This window comes from Stegodyphus dumicola, chromosome 6 (genome assembly GCF_044657685.1).
Source record: "Stegodyphus dumicola isolate Sdum_Otavi_A_Nest chromosome 6, ASM4465768v1".
NCBI lineage: Eukaryota > Metazoa > Arthropoda > Arachnida > Araneae > Eresidae > Stegodyphus > Stegodyphus dumicola.
In genome coordinates, this window is record NC_140773.1 from 42090364 (window position 1) to 42107812 (window position 17449).

At 31.3% G+C, this 17449-nt stretch overlaps 1 protein-coding gene across 2 annotated transcripts; it reads left to right on the top strand.

The window, feature by feature from the left end:
* Positions 1 to 2910: 2910 nt before the first annotated feature.
* LOC118183946 (uncharacterized) lies at positions 2911 to 17046 on the top strand. Of its 2 annotated transcripts, XR_015041458.1 has the most exons (3): positions 2911 to 3610; positions 15450 to 15635; positions 15730 to 17046. XR_015041458.1 is itself a non-coding variant. In XM_085817890.1 (2 exons), the coding sequence occupies exons 1-2, from the start codon at positions 3053 to 3055 to the stop codon at positions 15462 to 15464; spliced, it is 573 nt and encodes a 190-aa protein (XP_085674016.1). In that variant the 5' UTR covers positions 2911 to 3052; the 3' UTR covers positions 15465 to 17043. The 2 variants fall into 2 exon arrangements, 1 of the variants encoding a protein (XP_085674016.1); XM_085817890.1 differs by having other exon boundaries at positions 15450 to 17043.
* The last annotated feature ends 403 nt before the right edge of the window (positions 17047 to 17449 follow it).

The following is a 17449-nucleotide window of genomic DNA, read 5'->3' on the forward strand; positions in this document are numbered from 1 at the left end:
TGCGTCCATAACGTTGAGAGGAGAGGAGAGCTCTGCATTTAACTAGAGAAAATCGTGAACAGAGCGAAATTCAACACCATACGCAAGCGGTATACGATATTTCAAAGTTATATTCTTCGGAATGTGTATGGCATTCAGAGGTGGAGAAGAATCAGGCAAAAAGCAGTGTTCAACTACCAGAGGTTCGAGTGTTTTCTAGTTCTATTAATTCCTTGAGAAATGTGCTACACCATACTTCTGACTGAAAATTTCAGCTCAAGGCAGTAGCACTGCAGCATCGTGATTATGTTAGTTAAATATATCTGGGATGTGGTGAGAGATAGGGGCACATAATTATGCGAACATCAGGGAAAAATCCATTGGGACATCATTGTTAAACGGAACATTACCTACAGACATGTTCAAGACCAAATTCGGTTTTAGATGTGATGTCACAGAACGATAGCCTACAGCTTATAAAGCAGGCAAATATCTTGTTTTACACTCGCTATGTCTTTCTGTCCATACAACGAAAAGTCAAGCTTAGAGCGAAAAAAAGACGAATAGAAAGAAGGCAATTTTGTTTCAGAGAAAAAAAAATCGAATCATTTGATATGAAAATATTTAAATCAAGGTAAACGAATGGGTTAAAAAAGAAAAAAAAAAAAAAAATAAGAACCTGTCATTTATGAAAAATTATTAAATATGGTTTTAAGACAGAAAAGATGAAAGAGAAGCGTGAACTTAACCATGAATGTATCTCAATGGGCAATAAACAACGTGTCGAAAATTAGAGAAGTTCATGTGATCTATCACTTAATAATGCAAGCCCTAATGTGCTGTTATAAATATATAGTATGTTGAGTGAGTAATAACCTTATATGAGTGAAAAGGGATAAAAAAGAAAAATGCTTCGGTTCAGTTGTTGAACTCTCCTGAACATTTGTTTTTCATCATTTCATCAAAGGAAACAACGAAGCTAAAAAACCCTCTGAATAGGAGTGTAGCGCTTTAAAAAACATTTTTAAATATTTTGTAGCGCTTTGAAAAAAAAAAAAAAAAAGTTTACTTGAACTGGTTGAAACGTTGGCATAGCCAAAGGAAAAATGTGGGGGTCCAATTCGATAACAGTTCGAAATCGATATAGAAAGCTAACTTAAAGCTAAGACGGAAAGGTAAAATCAAAATGATCAAATAAAAAATAAGAGAGAAGTCCAAACACAAAATACAAGCCAATACGCTTACTTCCAATATGAGACATAACAGCAACAAAAACTAAAACAAAAATCAGACAAAAGTAGATTTTCATATATTTTTAGAGCACATCAGCAGACAAAAGTTACCATTTGAGACTATATCACCCCAGAAAAAACTATGTATACACATTTTGATGTGTTCAAAGTAGCAATAAGTTAGAACGGGCATTTAAGCTTCAGATAAAAGAATTAAATATTTGGAGTAAATTACCAAATATTACATATATTCACATAGTCCTAAGTAACGGGACTTTTATAGCCACGACGACCAGCGGCCGAGCGGTAAAGTCGCTGAACACTGGTAGTTCGGTCCGAGGTTCGAATCTCACGAACGGGCTGGCTGCATGGGCGTTTTCGTGGTTTTCCCATGTGTAACGTGTATACGAGCCAGTTTCCCTTAGAAAGTCCTCCACGAAGGCATCCCTCCCCTTAGGCAGATAGCCCTCGTGTGCTTTGCCATAATTAAATACACACCACCATAGTTTTATAGCCACGAAGATTCCTGGGAGTTACACAGTAAGAAAAGAAATTACACTTATGATCAAGAGAAACCAGCTGAAACACGGCCAGGTAAGACTTAACAATCAAACAGAAAAGTAGAAAAGGAAATTTCTGGCAATAAATCACGAATGAGTAAGTTAGGCTTTAGAAATGGCTCTAATTTTTATTTATTAACTATCCCTGTGATGGGATAAAATTTATAAATCTAAGTACCGAAATTTTTAAAACAAAAATAAATGAGTAAGTGAAAAAAATCGCTCCGTGTTCGTACGCATTCCTAATTTCAAGGAGCGTAACATTCTCCCTTTTCCTCATTTGCTCCGAATACTGAAGGTCAACTAACTACGGTCTCTGTCAAGAAGAACGCCCTCCTCTTAAGTGTGTGTGTGTGTGATTATGGCAAAGCCTGGAGGACTATCTGCTTAAGGGGACGGATGCCCTCGTGGAGGACTTTCTAACAGAAACTACTCTTTACACATGGGGAAAACCACGAAAACACCCATGCAGCCAGCCCGTTCGTAGGATTCGAACCTCGGAACGAACTACCAGTTTTCAGCGACTTTACCGCTCGGGCACTGGTGGGCTGCTCTTTACTTAAGACCAAGAGGTGTCTGATCAGTAAAATCTAATACAAATGAAGAAGAACGGAAGGAAAACATCCTACTTTGAGCATGAGATTTCAGATTATATCCATAAAGAAATATTTTAAATTCTTGAAAGGAAGATTGTATCCTTCTATAACTACTGAGAACAATAATGATGGTCCGTGTTGATAAAATAATTAAATAAATAAATTAAAAACTCCGAACTTTCTTAACTTCCGATTAAGAACGTTGACAAACTGAGGAAAAACTCTAAAACACATAAACACATTTCGCATCCTTTGCTACGTCCACTGCCCATTTGTCATGAGGTGCTGAATATTTATTGGCAGTATGACAGTCGCAGAAACATTATCTTGGATCTTGGATCATTACTTTGCCGCTGGTACACAATTTCTAAGAATTTAAACCAATAGTTCAAACTATGCTCTAAAGTCTTTCGTTTAATTTTATAAAATAAGGGTACATGAGGTTTGCAGATATATGCGACGACAAACGCTGAGAGTTTACGGAAGTTAGCGGGTCTCACATGACCGATGGCAACACTAAGAGGTTACCGTAATTTGCGCCAAAATTGAAAAATGAAGCCAAATGTAATTTTTCGAAGTAAGCATTAGACGTTTTCGCCATTTTGCTTGCACGTGCTGCTGTGGGGGAAGCAAGGTATGTAGTATTAGCGCTGATATTTTGTGTTTTAATTATCTTATTTTAGTTATGTGTTTGTCTAAGCAATCCAAAAAGATGAAAATACTCATAATCGGGGATTCTATGATTAAGATTAAATATTTACAAGAATATTTGTCTGCGAATTTATCTGATTACGAAGTTGATTTTCTTTGCTTTCCAGGAGCTAGGATTGAAGGGTTGACACGTGAGATTGCTTTTATGAACAACCATTTTCATTTAGTTTTTGCCCACGTTGGTACCAATAATTCAAATGACGATTTAGATGAAATTCATCGTAAATTTGGTTATCTATATAAGGGAATTGAACGATTAAACCCGAAGGTCATTCTGTTTTCAGGTGTTCTCCCACGATGCCCGGATTTATATCGAGATTGTAACACGTATCATCATAGGAAGATACTAAACATAAATTCAAGATTTCTCGCAACATACGAAGGTAAAGATGGGTTTTTCTTTTGCAGCTCTTTTGACTATTCTTGGAGTACTTGTTTATCAAGAAACGGTTTACACCTAAATCGGAGAGGTAATCAGCAGCTGGGGAAAATTTTTGTAAAAGATATCAGGATAAGTTTGACCGTTGCAGAGGTAAGTGCACCATTTTGTTCTACATCCCTTAGCAGTTTCCCAGCATTAACCAGTATTCCTTCCGTTCTGAGTACTCATTTGGGTAGTAATCTTGGTGCTTCTGTTTCCAAACCACTCTTTTCAGATGTTGTGAAACGTTCTTTAGTTTCCAGTGTTCGGGTTTGTAATTCTAGAGACTTTTTGTGCCATGTTTCTTCTAAACCGCTTTATTCAGATGTTTTAAAGCATGATTGTTTTACTAGCTCTGTTTTGAATACTAATCCCAGTATTCCGAGTTTATCAGATTTTCCACTTCTTGAATATTCACTTGGCACTAATGTAAATTTTTGGATCCACCTCCTAAGCCACTTTACTCAGATGTTTTAAAACATGGATTTTCTAGTATGATTTTGGATAGCAGTTCCAGTGTTTTGGATGTATTAGATTTTCCAGGGAACAGCTTTAGTATTGGTCCTTCTGATTTGGCGACAAACATCGGTCGCCAATGTATACCGGCTTTCAAGATCGGAAAAAAATGGCGGATTGTCAACAAAATCCGATCTAGACTAAATACTAACTGTACATCTAAACATTATAAGAGAATAAAAGTATATCTTAATAAGAATATATCTAAACTTTATAATAATAACATTTAAAGACATGAATAATTTATAATAATAACATTTAAAGAAATGAGTACCTAAGTGCTTGCCATATAGTCAAATTTTTATATATAAATTGTACTCTTACTTTTATTATAGAGTTTTTATTACAAAAAATTCAGATTTCTGTTAGATAAAATGTTTAAGTAACGTAGAAAATTGGCATAAAATTTAAAATAAAAAGTCGACTGTTATGTCAACATACTATTAATAAAAGTAATAATACTCAGTGAAGGTTATTCATACACAGCTACTATTAGGTTTACAAAATTTGAGAACTGTAAATTATAAGCAATATATTCCATAATCTAAGCAACATTATATTTCTTATAGTCAGTCAAATTATAAAAATGTTATAAAAGCAATAATTTTGGTCCTGATTTGAACCTATGAATTCATGCAATTACACATGCCTATAGTTCTAATATGAGGCAAAAAAGTATTTTTAGACCATGGTAATTTTGATCTCCTTAGCAAAGGAAACACAAAGAGTTTACCTTAAGCTACTCAAAATGTGTTTTTTTTTCTCCCTTGGGGAATGGAGTTTATAATAATATGCAGAGTTGACATATGAAAAAATGTCAAGACTCATGTGATGTAATATTAAAAGCATCAGTTTTAACTGTCAAATTTTAGCTTTTTTAAAAATATTTTAAATGTTGTGCTTTCCTAACACAAACGTAACTTTAAGAAAAACATGCAATTTATCCCTCCTGCCATCAAAGCTCCGATACTTACCAAATTCAATAAAGTTACGTGGAGAGAAATGGCGCCATGTTTTTGAGCTCAGTATTTAGGGTTACCAAGGTTATCATAATTTTACACTTATTGCTCCAAAATGTCGCCAAAAAGGACTAATACTAAAGCTGTGCCTTTTCCAGCTCTCGAATGTACTGTCCACACTACATCAGGTGTTTTAAATTCTACTGGATCTCAACTTCCTGATACTGCAGCTATTTCTGAACTTTCTGGAAATTCAGTGTCTTAATTCTCAACCTGCAGGCTCTTCGAATTCCATTTCATCATCATCTCATCTTGGTATCAGTTTCAATTCTTGTACTTCCATGTCGAATTTTCCAGTTTTTAAGAGTTCATTTGTTTGCTCTGATTCAAATTTGCAGAAGGCTACTATATCTGTATCTAAATTTTCTTTTATGTCATTAGTCACTTCTCAGCCTACTGGCTTTTGAGGCTCTGTTTCATCTACTCAGCTTGTCACCAATTCCAATACTTGCCCATCAGTTGTTGGTTCTTGTGCAAATTTTAATTCTTACCATCCATATTTTCATTTTAACAAGTTTTCTATTCTTAAAAATATTCAGAATGTTCTAACATTAAGTTTGGGGGTGCAAATGATGTACAGAAATATGAAAATGGGTATGTTGAAGAAAACTGCAAAGTTATTACCTCTGTTAACCCAAATATAAAGACTATAATTTGTCCATGTTGTGAGAAAGATTTCTCTTGTAAAGAAACTTTATCAAGACGTAACTGTAAAATTTTAAATAAGGATAATTTATGTACTACCATAAAGAATGATGAAATAGAAAATAAATATCCAAGAACGTGCGAGGTATGCATGAAGTCATATGGGTAAAATCCTAGTATACGGTGCAGCCTTGGCGCGATTTTGACAATTATCGCCAACACCAAAAATGATCCAAAGAACGTCTATGTATATATTATACACTATCACTACATAGTACATACTATATAACTATGTATAACTATATACATTCTTTGAATGACCCGTTTACTACTCATCGTATATGTTTCGTTTTTACTGCTCATCATAAAGTAGCCAAATCCCGTATGCACCGGATACTAGGATTAAGCCGTCACGTGCTTCAAGACAGTCATTTTTTAATCATAAGAAAGGTGTAAATCTGTGTCTTCTGAAATTGATTCAAAATCATATATTTGTGACAACTGTGAAATAGACTGTAAAACCCGCAGTAACCTTTTTCATCATAAGAAGTTTTGCTGTTCTAAAAATAATTTAAATATTCGTAAACCGTGTGTTTTTCCTGATTGCAAGGCATCCTTCCAGTTTATTAGTGATCATAATAAACATTTAGCTGAATTTCACAATTCTGAGATGGATGTGAAGGAGCTTACATTTTCATCAATGGTGGAGTTTCAGCTGTGGTTAGAATGTCATTCTAAGGAAACATTCAGTTCTTTTAAGAAGTGTTCTGGGAGTAAACATAAAGTTAATAAAGCATACCATTATTATTGTTGTCACTTCACTGTAACACAAAAAAAAAAAAAAAAAAAAAAACCAGTGCCAATTTCAAGTAGAAAAAATCTTAAATGTTCTTTACCATTAGGCTTCAGATGTCCATCCAGAATTTTAGTTTCTGAGGAACAAGATCTTGCGACGGCTATTTTTTATTCAGGTCACAATCATGAGCTGTCGTTTGAAAATACCAAATTTCAACAGCTTAGTCAGAATTGTCGTGATCAAATCAAAACTTATGCTCAGTTAGGTGTTTCCACCGATCAAATTCAAGAATTTATCTGAGATGGAAGTGGATCACGTGATAATAGAGAGAGCTTAAGTATTAAAGATAATTTTGTAACATGTAGGACTATAAATTACTATGTAAAGCATGTAATGATTTCTTCTCTTAGTGATGATTCACTTTCTGTTGCTGCCATAGTTGAGAAACTTGGGCAGGAATCGTATGACCCTATTCTTATTTACAAACCTCAAGGAAAACCAACATTGTATGGTCCGAAAGGCCTTGACACACTGTCTTTTGCACTAGGATTACAGACAAAGGAGCAAAAAGAAATGATGATTAAAGGTTATAGCAGGATTTAATGTATAGATTCTACTCACAAAACAAATCAGTATGATTTTTATTTGCTAAATTTAATTGTCCCAGATGAATTTGGTAGTGGTTACCCCGTAGCACATTTTATTTCAAATCAGTTGGATCAGGATATGATGTACAATTTATTTCTCAGTATCAAATGTGTAATACCTGAACTTAATATTAATTGTTTAATGACAGATGATGATAAAACTACACATCCTGCATTTGAAAAACCATTTGGTCCAGGTATTAAACATATACTATGTAAATGGCATGTACGTCGTGCATGGCAACGTAGTTTATTTCGAATGGTTTCAAGTCAAAAACTTAGGGATGAAATTTATTTTAATTTAGTTATATTGCTTGAAGAAACTAATTCTTTATTTATTTCTATGATGGATAATTTTCTTCAAAAGTTTCGAGCTGTTGTACCATCATTTGTAAATTATTTTAAGGAGTATTATTATTGCCGAGCAAGTCTGTGGTCAATGGCATACAGAAACTTCCCTCATGCATTCACAGATACTAACATGTATTGCGAGTCATTTCACAATAAATTGAAAATTATGTACTTAAAACGCAAATTTAACAGATTCCTCGATAATTTAATTAATGTGCTTTTAAAAATTGAAGAAGATATTTACATGGCTTATAAGTATAAAGTTGAAATTAACTGTAAAGAGAGCATCTACCAGCCAACTTATAATAAATGAAATGAATCTGGAATGAAAATACCTGATAGTGATGTAACAGAAACATGTCCTTGTTTGTGGTCTATAAAATCACAGACACATAAAAATATTCAATATACAGTTAAGCGGTTGCATGAACTATGTTCAGAAACAGATCATTGTTATTCAAAGTGTATTAACCTCTCCTGTCTAAATCTGTGTCATCATTTATATAATTGTAATTGTCCAGACTTCAGCACACTATGTAAACACGTACATAAAATACACTCAATTACATGCAGGCAACCAAGTCCTTCTGTAATTGCAACAGATATCCTTAAAGCAGAAAACTCCTCCCCTCTAGAATTGATTAAAAAATCTAATGCTATTTCAGATACTGTTGTGTGTCACTGAACCTAAAATTAACACTTGTAAGACTTTAATGTCTGAATTATTAGTTATGTTGCCGCATCCGACAATCCAAAAGATATTAATACCTAGTATAACAAAGAAATTAAAAGATATAGTTTCTAATTGTAAAGGTGCAATAAAATCAAACCATTTTGAAAGATTTTTCTGATAAAATGCCATTTACTCAGGTTGCTCCAAATTTAAAATTATCACGTCAAACTCTGTTTCGTACAACATCTGTGAAAGGTATAAAATGTAAAATTCTAGATTATCCCGATACTTATAATAAAAAAAATGTCAAGGAAGGTTTGTTGGGGTTATCAAATAATATTAATGTGAATGATCATAAATCATCACAGAATACCACAATTAAGGTTAAGGGTAGCAATTTACTTAAATGTAATTCTTTTACCTCTGAGCTTAATGTATCCGATACTTCAAAATGTGTTCTGCGAGCTGGGGAAACACTTCTAACATTTCTCGATATAAAATCTCTTGATACTTATATTTCAAATGAAGAAATTTTAGCCCTGAAGGCTGTAAATAATAATTTTCAGCTTGGCTGGCTTAGTGACAATATTATTGATGCTTTTTTTTTTTTACCATTCTTCCATAGCTGCCAAATGTTACCATACACCATTTTTTCAGTCAGGTTATAAAACTCAAAATGTATGGAAAAAAGCTGATTTTGCATCTGTTGATTTCTTTTTATTCCATCTCTTATCAATAATAATCATTGGGTTTTACTTGTTGCAAAGATTAAAGATAGAAAGTTTCAGTTTTATGATCCACTTGGTTTTAATGCCGTTCAAAATTCTGTGTATTCATTAATTCATTTGTGGCAAAGTATCCTTAATAATGTTTTAGATATATGTGATAATTGGTATTGTTCGTTTCCCAATCACGCTATTCAGAATGATGGCATGAGTTGTGGAGTATTCATTTGTTATTATGCCTATCAGATTAGCAGAAATTTAGATGTTAAACAGGCTTTCAATTCATATGAATTTAGGAAGTTTATTTTTACACAATTAGGTGGAGAGATTGTGAAAATATAGATGTTAAATATATAATTCATTTGTTTTAAATATTATTTAATTTTTGTTTTCTGATTAAACTTACGTAGGTAGTATTTTATCTTGTGTTTCCTGTGCCCTAAGCTTTTTTATATATTTTACTGTCGTAACTTGTAAATTCAAAGACTGCATTTAGTATGAATTTTCTTTTTTCTTGCTTTAAACCTTGAATTGAGTGTTTGTAAAATTTAATTCCGAAATGTATTTCCCGTATTAAATTGGTCTTGTCTTATTTTTAGTAACACTTGATGGTACTTAGCTTCAAAATTGGCTGTTTAAAGCCTTGTAACATAGTTTTTATATAGGCCTTAAATTATCATTTTTCTTTCAACTAGCTGATATAATTTTCTTTGAATGTTCAGAATTGACGTTACCAAAAGAGCAGCTGTGTAAAAATGTTAGTTTAGGGGAACCAGCATGGTAACGAGCTTGCACAGTACCTCTTGGGTGGCATGGAAACCTGTGTATTTTTATATTGTCTCAATGGATTTGAAAAAAAAATTTTAAGTATTCTTTATAGTTAATTCTTACGTTAGATTTTCACAATGTGTTATGTGTTAAAATACTGTTTTTATGCTTTTCTAGTACTATAACCTTTTAACAGTGACAGGAGGATAAAAGCACCAAAAATAAACCCACTGTGGTTATTGCCTATGTGACAAAAGTAAATTCTTCTAGCTATTGCCTATGATCTAAAGTGATACTTCGGTTCCTTTGCAAAGTAGTATAAACACAAAGTAAAGATCCAATTGTAATTCAAAAAGTAAAAACTCAAATATATGAAATACTAATTAAGAAAATTAGAAAATGGTGAAAGCTTAACTTGATTCAAAGTTAAAAGTTTATATGTATGTAGAATAAAGTTTAAGCTATCTCAAAACATATTAGAAAAAATACTACAAAAAATGTTGAAAAAGAAAAACTACTACTAAGCAGCGGTAAATGGGAAAATGCAAGGCGACGCTGCTTAGCTGTAGTTTTTTTTTGGGGGGGGGTAGTATTTTTTCTAATGTGTTTTGAGATAGCTTAAACTTTATTCTACATATTAACTTTTAAGTTTAAATCAAGTTAAGCTTTCTAATTTTCTTAACTATTATTTCATATATTTTATGTTTTTACTTTTTGAATTAGAATTGAATCTTTACTTTGTGTTTATGCTACTTAGCAAAGGAACCAAAGTATCACTTTAACTCATAGGCAGTAGCTAGAAGAATTTACTTTTTAAATTTTATTTACATAAATATATTTAATGTACATGTAAAATTTCTTTTTCATACATTCTTAATGTTAAATTTTCATTTTTGTCTTATGAGAATATGTTTTTGTACACTTGTTTTTACAAAGTTTGCATTGTTTTAAATAATCAAAGGCAGAAGTGTCATAAAGCAATTTTTTCAGGTAAGACTTGCTCTTATAAGAATTATATATTCCGATTTGAAGATTGCATTTCAAGTTTGATAGAATGACCAGTTTCTGTTTTTTTATGAGCAATTTGAATAATTTTACTAAACAGCTTTTTAAATCTTGATTTTTACTGGAGAAAAAGACGAAACTCTTTCACATCTATTAATTATAAAAGTCAACTAATTTCTGGTCAGGACAATAATTACTTGGTTTGTTGATTGCACTTCGCTTTTAATTCCATTTTAAATATGTTAATGAGTAAATTCATTCCTTTTAATATAATTCTATTTTTATTTTTCAAAGAAGAAAATGTATTCAATAATCCCCCTGAGAAAATTCGTAATATCTCAATTTAATTTTTATTATTACTAATATTGGGAGAGTCAACGGTGGTCCTAAACTGACTGAGTAGTCTTAATTTTTCACTTGTCAGATATACTTTCTTTACTCATTAGCAGATGTTATTTCATTGACATTTTTAAATTAAGACAAGTTGTTAATCAAATCTATTATTTATAGCTATATATCAGAAGTGCATATACTAGTGTCAAATTTTCTGTTTTAAATGAACCATTAAAACCCAGCAGGTAATCGAATATATGTTTATCAGTAGCTATCTGTAGAGTGAAACAGCAACTGCCAGCAGTGTGAAGCTAAAACACAACTTTTAAATGTTTTAATTTTAATAAAATACAATAAGGTATTCGTATTTGCATAGCGTTGGGGATTATCATCAAGATAAAAAATTTGGCAATTAGGGCATTAATGTTTTAGAGCTTAGGATAAAAATGCAGATTTAAAATAGTTAATTTTCATGGTGTTCCAAATGGAGGAAATGTAGATTGTATTTATAAAACTACCTTTTAATATATTTTTGAATTTGCCACAAGAAGGCATGCGGCTTCTCTTAAAAGATCACAAGATAAACTATTTCGTAATTCAAAATTTCACAAAGGACATTATATGACCTCTAATGCAAAAGGATATTGTCTGATTTTGACTTAGCAAGAAAGGAAGGTAAGAAAACAGTTATAAAGCAATTCAAGAAAGGGCCAGCTTACCAAAAATTTTAGTTCAAGGAATTCGACTTTCAAAAAGGATGACTCTTAGTTTGTAATAAGTACTATTTTCACAATAAAAACTTCTTAATATTCAGTTAATTGATTAAAAAAAAAAAGCATACGACTGCTGTCACAAACATCCTGAGGGTAGTTGACCCTATCAGTTTCACCTGTGGCTAAGTGAATAAAACAGCTCTAAACTTTTATCACTTAACAAAGGTTTGAATGCTGACAAAGAGGCTAGTTTCACACTGCTTTTATAGCTTTGCTCATACTGTGTATGTAAATATGAGCCAGTCTTTATGAAGTCCTCCATGCTGTGACGAATTCAGAAGGCAACAGGTAGTGTAAATAAATTTATTGAGGTTCTTTCTAGGCTATATGCAAAAATAAACTCACTGTAGGGTGAGGGGGGGAGAACTATAACAACCAGACATTGTGAATAAAGTTTCCATTTAGCACTGATTCTAGATAAAAGCTCTTGTTTCAAAATAATTCAAGATGAGGCTGTTTAGAATTAATCGTCTCTCCAAGTCAGTGGTTCCTGGACTGAATTGGATGCTGTCTGGTAAGGTAACACGAGCCCGGCTACCTCGCTGTAAACTCTTGGCAGAGATACTAATGTCACTCTACGCAGAGCGAAATAAAATTTGTGCGTGGCCAAGCTGGAAAAACCAAGATAAGGTTTCTCTCTTCACTTACTGTAACTCACTCTCACTCCTTCTCTAAAACTGTATTCCGTGATTTTGTTCCAGTTGTCCTGGGCATGTTGAAAAAATATTGAGGATCCTCATTTGTTCGTAATTTTAAAAGTGCCTCATGACTGGCAAGAAAACCTTGATTAAAAACCGGATATAATGAAGACAGCCTGGGGACTCAAACCAGGTGGTCTGAGACAACGCACCTATAAACTGATGAAAGGGAACAGAACAATGTCTCCCTTCGGACAACTATAAGAGGAACAAAAACTTGAGTTTGTTTTGTGGTTGCTGGTCACTTTCTTTCTGAGAATTCGTTAAGAAATGCTCTGTCCATGGGAACTTTCAAAGCCGCCATTCTTTTACTCAGAATGTTGTGGTGGTCGATACAATAGCTTAAGCCGTTACAATGCCCTGTTCTGTTAATCAATTAAACATTAACTTTTGCAAAGTTCGAACATAGATAGAATTTTTTTTTAACAGATCAGTGCATATTTTGCTGATTGGAGGTTTTTCTCTCTGGGAGCTATAGAAAAAGTTATTTTTTTAATCAAAATCCTCAATGTCTTGGAGTCAGTCTTCATCTTATTTTGAAAAATTCCATAAGTGGAAGAATGTATATTGGATCAGTTTTTAAGCTAATAAATCAGTTCATGTATACATAGGGTATGAAGAAATATGCTCTGTGTAAGTAAACTGAAAGCATTTTTCCAAATAACTTTAAAATAAGAATCGCAAAAAAACGCTTCTTGAAGTAATTCTTGAATAGCAATAGGTAATAAAGAAGAAATATTAAGAATTATTTCCTTCAAGATTGAGCTAACTTGAATAAAATGTAAAATTATTTTTTCAAAATAAATCTGAGTATGTAACTTAAGTGAAGATTGAAATATAAAAAAATTCAGTACATAAATGAAATAAAATTTGTATATTCAGTAAGCATCAGGGATGTAATTTTTAAGCTTTCTCTTTTATGTAGGCAACAAAAAAAATCTATCCCGAACTAAAATATTTTGTGAAAATAATTAAATTTCAGTGAAATGGTAAAATTTGGTTTAACTGCAGTAATTAAGTTTGTATGATTTTATTGCTATTTTATTTGCACATTTACTAAAAATTTGTATATTCAGTAAGCGTCAGGGATGTAATTTTTAAGATTTCTCTTTTATCTATCCCTAACTAAGGAACAAAAAAAAATCTATTTTAACTAAAGGAATATGTGAAAATGATAATAAAATTTCAATGAAATGGTAAAAATCGGTTTAACTGCAGTAATTAAGTTTATGATTTTATTGCTATTTCATTAGCACATTTACTACTATAATAATACATATTTTGACTCTCGTAAATATTACACAGTAAGAGATGGACTATGAAATGCTTGGGATATGCAAATTCTTGATAAATAAAATTTCCAGATAATAATATATAAAATGCAATTGGCAAAAAGTCCTGTTAATGGAGAAAGAAATTTCAGGTCTAATACTATAAAAACTGTCTTCTTATTTGTTATCAGCTTCTAATCAAAAGCCTACAATTAAATTATGTAACGTTTAAAAAAAACTTCACACATAAATTAGTATGTATTTGCTATGCTTTTGGCATATGAAATTAAAATATCTTCTTATTAAATGTCATCATGAAAATTAAAGGAGGTGTTGCCAAATTTGCACCATTCATTCCAGTGGGAGCTTAAAGAAAGTGGCCAATTTTTTATTTAATATCATGATTCAAGTTAAGGATATAGCATATCAAAAACTTAAATTTTGTATGATAATTTTGCACTTTGTATCACCATTGTTCATTCATTTTTTCCCAGTTTAATGTCATAAATTATAATTAATCCGATGCTAAAGTCTTTCATTAAATTTTGCTTGTTTTCACCTTTTTCAAAACTTTATTATTTTGTTTTTTATATGTTGAAGAATCTTCCATTTTTGCAGTCAAGTTCTGGCAAAGATTTTCAGTCAGTAGGTGGATAATTAATCAAAATACATACAATATTAATTTCCTGTCACACTAAAAGATGTTTAGAAATTGTTACCTATAGCCTATTCAACTTGAGGACCAATTTAATGAAAAATCTGTTAGTAAAACAAGTGAAAACAATTTCTGATAGAACACCTGTGTTCAAGTGCACTTCCAAATTCCACTCTATGCAGTGACCTTGGTCCTTTTTGCTCACCACAAGAAATTTATGTTCCCCTCTAGTAGTAACAAAGGACTTCTAATGGGAACTGAACTGTGTAACTTCCCACAATTGGTGAGAAGAATCAGAGCCAACAATAAGGATTATTATAGTTACTGTTAGCCTTGGGTGAGGCCTATTCTCTGGAGGAATTCTTAGAACAGTATGATGGATATAACAGTGGGGAAGAGGAAATGTAAGAAAGGTGTGTAAATGTAAATCTGTTCACAATTTAGAAGTTATCAGCAGGGTTTCTGGAGGCCTGTCCCTGCTTTATATGTCACTTAAATTTTCTGAAATTAAAAATTTTCCAGTTAGTTGATAGTCCAGCTTTTACTGTATTTTAACATTTAAGTGTTATGGATATATAATATTGCTGTATTTAATAATTATTTAAGTAAATTATATTCATAAGTGTGTCACTGGCTGCTATCCACATAGGTATTTGTTGCGCGGGCAAGTATCACAATGGGATTTGTCCAGTGGTCTTTTATCCGGGAACCTATTTTAACTTGTTCTGGAATTTTCAAATATAATTTAGGAAATGACTGAAAAGAATTAAGCATAATTTCCTGCTTTTTATATGGAAACCAGATTTCTATTTTTCGGTAACTTATTGGGAATTTCTTCTTGTATGACTGGTTTCATAAAGGCTGATTACATACAAAATATACAGATGATTGATGAATTAGATATTAATGAAGTTTTTAATGTAACAGGATATTTAATCTTGATTGTGCTGTTATTAAGGATTTAAATTTTGTGTAACATTAAAAGTGAAATTATAAATTTAAGTTTTATTGTCTTTATGTAACATATTTTTTTATGCTTTAAAACACTTTTTTGTTGAAATAATTTTTTTTTTAGTTGCATGGTAGCTGAATGATCTCTTATATGGATGGATGGATGCCATGCCAGTATAAGAAGAAATTAAGTCACAATGGCAATTGTTTTTGTGATTGACTGTGCAATATATTTGTAAAGCTTTCAGAAAATAATTGCTTTTAGGACATATAAAAATATGTTCCCCATATAGAATTTAAAGAACATCTGGTAAAGTTACATTTGAATTCTTGTTAATTGTTAAAAAAGCAGATGGTATATTTCACAGAAGATGGATGATATGTTTCACTTGTTTTTATTCCAGATTTCTGTTATTTTCAAATATTGCAACTAAATATTCCTCAGATTTAAGAAATGTGGCCAGCACATCTCTAACCATTTTGAGACGTGGAATTGACAGAATAGTAACGAGCTTTAAGTGAACTATCAGTATTATCAGTATCTAGTTGATCATTTATAAATGAAATCTAATTAATTTGTTAACTTTATGGCTCAGTCTTAATTATAAACACTAGTCATTTTTTAGTATTCATTCCTCCCATCAAATATAAAAAAAAATAATGATACATGAAGTCATCCTGTGGTCATATATGGTTTCGGATTCACAAATCAATGACTTAATCATATATTTTTTTAAATCTTTAGAATTCTCAATATAGTGTCAACTATGTCAGTCCATTTCTTTGTATAGTTGCTAAATTGTATCCTTAAAAATAACACATAACAGTAACATTTGGTGGAAGCAAAGCATTTTTATTGGAAAAGTGAAATAAATATGAAATTATGGACTAAGGCTAATACATTTAATTGCTTCATAATGAATTTATTCTCATAGCATTTAGCACAATTCCAAAATACATTTAACGCTTATAAATATAATATGTTGTTCTCAATCACATACCTATTTTAAATACCAAATTTCAGAAGTTTCTCTTGTCTTTTTACAAAAGCTTGTTCCAAGTGTTAAAAGTATCACTTCCAGTGTATTAATATTAAGAAAAATCTAGTTGTTCCCATTGATATAAGTCTTAAATGCCAAAACTGGAAAGTAAGAAGATGCAGATTTGATATAGTGTGGAGAAATCTGTAAAATTAAAAAAGATAGCATTAAATACAAAGTAGTGGTTTTTGCTTATTATTAAAGCAAAAAGCATTACTTTGTATTTAATGCACCCATTCATATCTTTTTTTTACTTTATATCTTTTTTTATACTAAGTTCCAATACAGCTTGCAAAAGAATTTTTTTCCATTAAAAGAAAAGAAAGATAAGACCGGATTTTAACCATATTTAGGCATAAAACTCTTGTAGCAGTTCTAATTGAAAAGTTAAATATAATGGGAAAAGAAACTTTATTTAAAAAATTCCATAATTTAGAGCTTAATCTTACTAAGCATGCTAACTATAAATATTTATATTCATTATTTGTAAAGAAATTATAATTTTATGATCATTATATGTACTATTCTTCTGTATCTAAAATTCAATTTTTTTTTAATTTTATTTTTCTGTAGAAATCAGAATTCAGAAACCTAAATATATATGATTTATGGATTCTAATTTTCTCTATGATTATTTGTGATTTAAAATATTTGCATCAATAATGTTTTAGTAAATTTTGATATTTCTGCTTTAATAAAAGGAAAATTTCTAATAAAATATGCATATAATTTATAAGATTTTTATTTATTCAATTTTATATAGAGAGATATTTTAAGCTAATCTAATTAAATGGATTACAATTAATGATTTAATTAAAAATTAATAAATGGGTAATAAAAATATGCTTTATATGCACATTTTCAAATTTGTAAAAATGTCATTTGCACATTGACTGCTTACAAGTTTTGCTCTTGGTTGGAGTATAAGTAGTGTAAACAGGCCTTATGAGCTTCAAGCAAAGTACCACTTCTAGTTGTCCAATTTTGCCCAAAATCTAATCAACTCTTTATGTACGAATGTAGAAAGCTTAAATATGGAAAATGGGAATTTTTGGAAGTTCCAGCAAGCGTTATTGTTGATGAA

Coding starts and splice junctions, on each gene's coding strand:
- LOC118183946 (XM_085817890.1), top strand. CDS start 3,053: ATGTGTTTGTCTAAGCAATCCAAAAAGATGAAAATACTCATAATCGGG.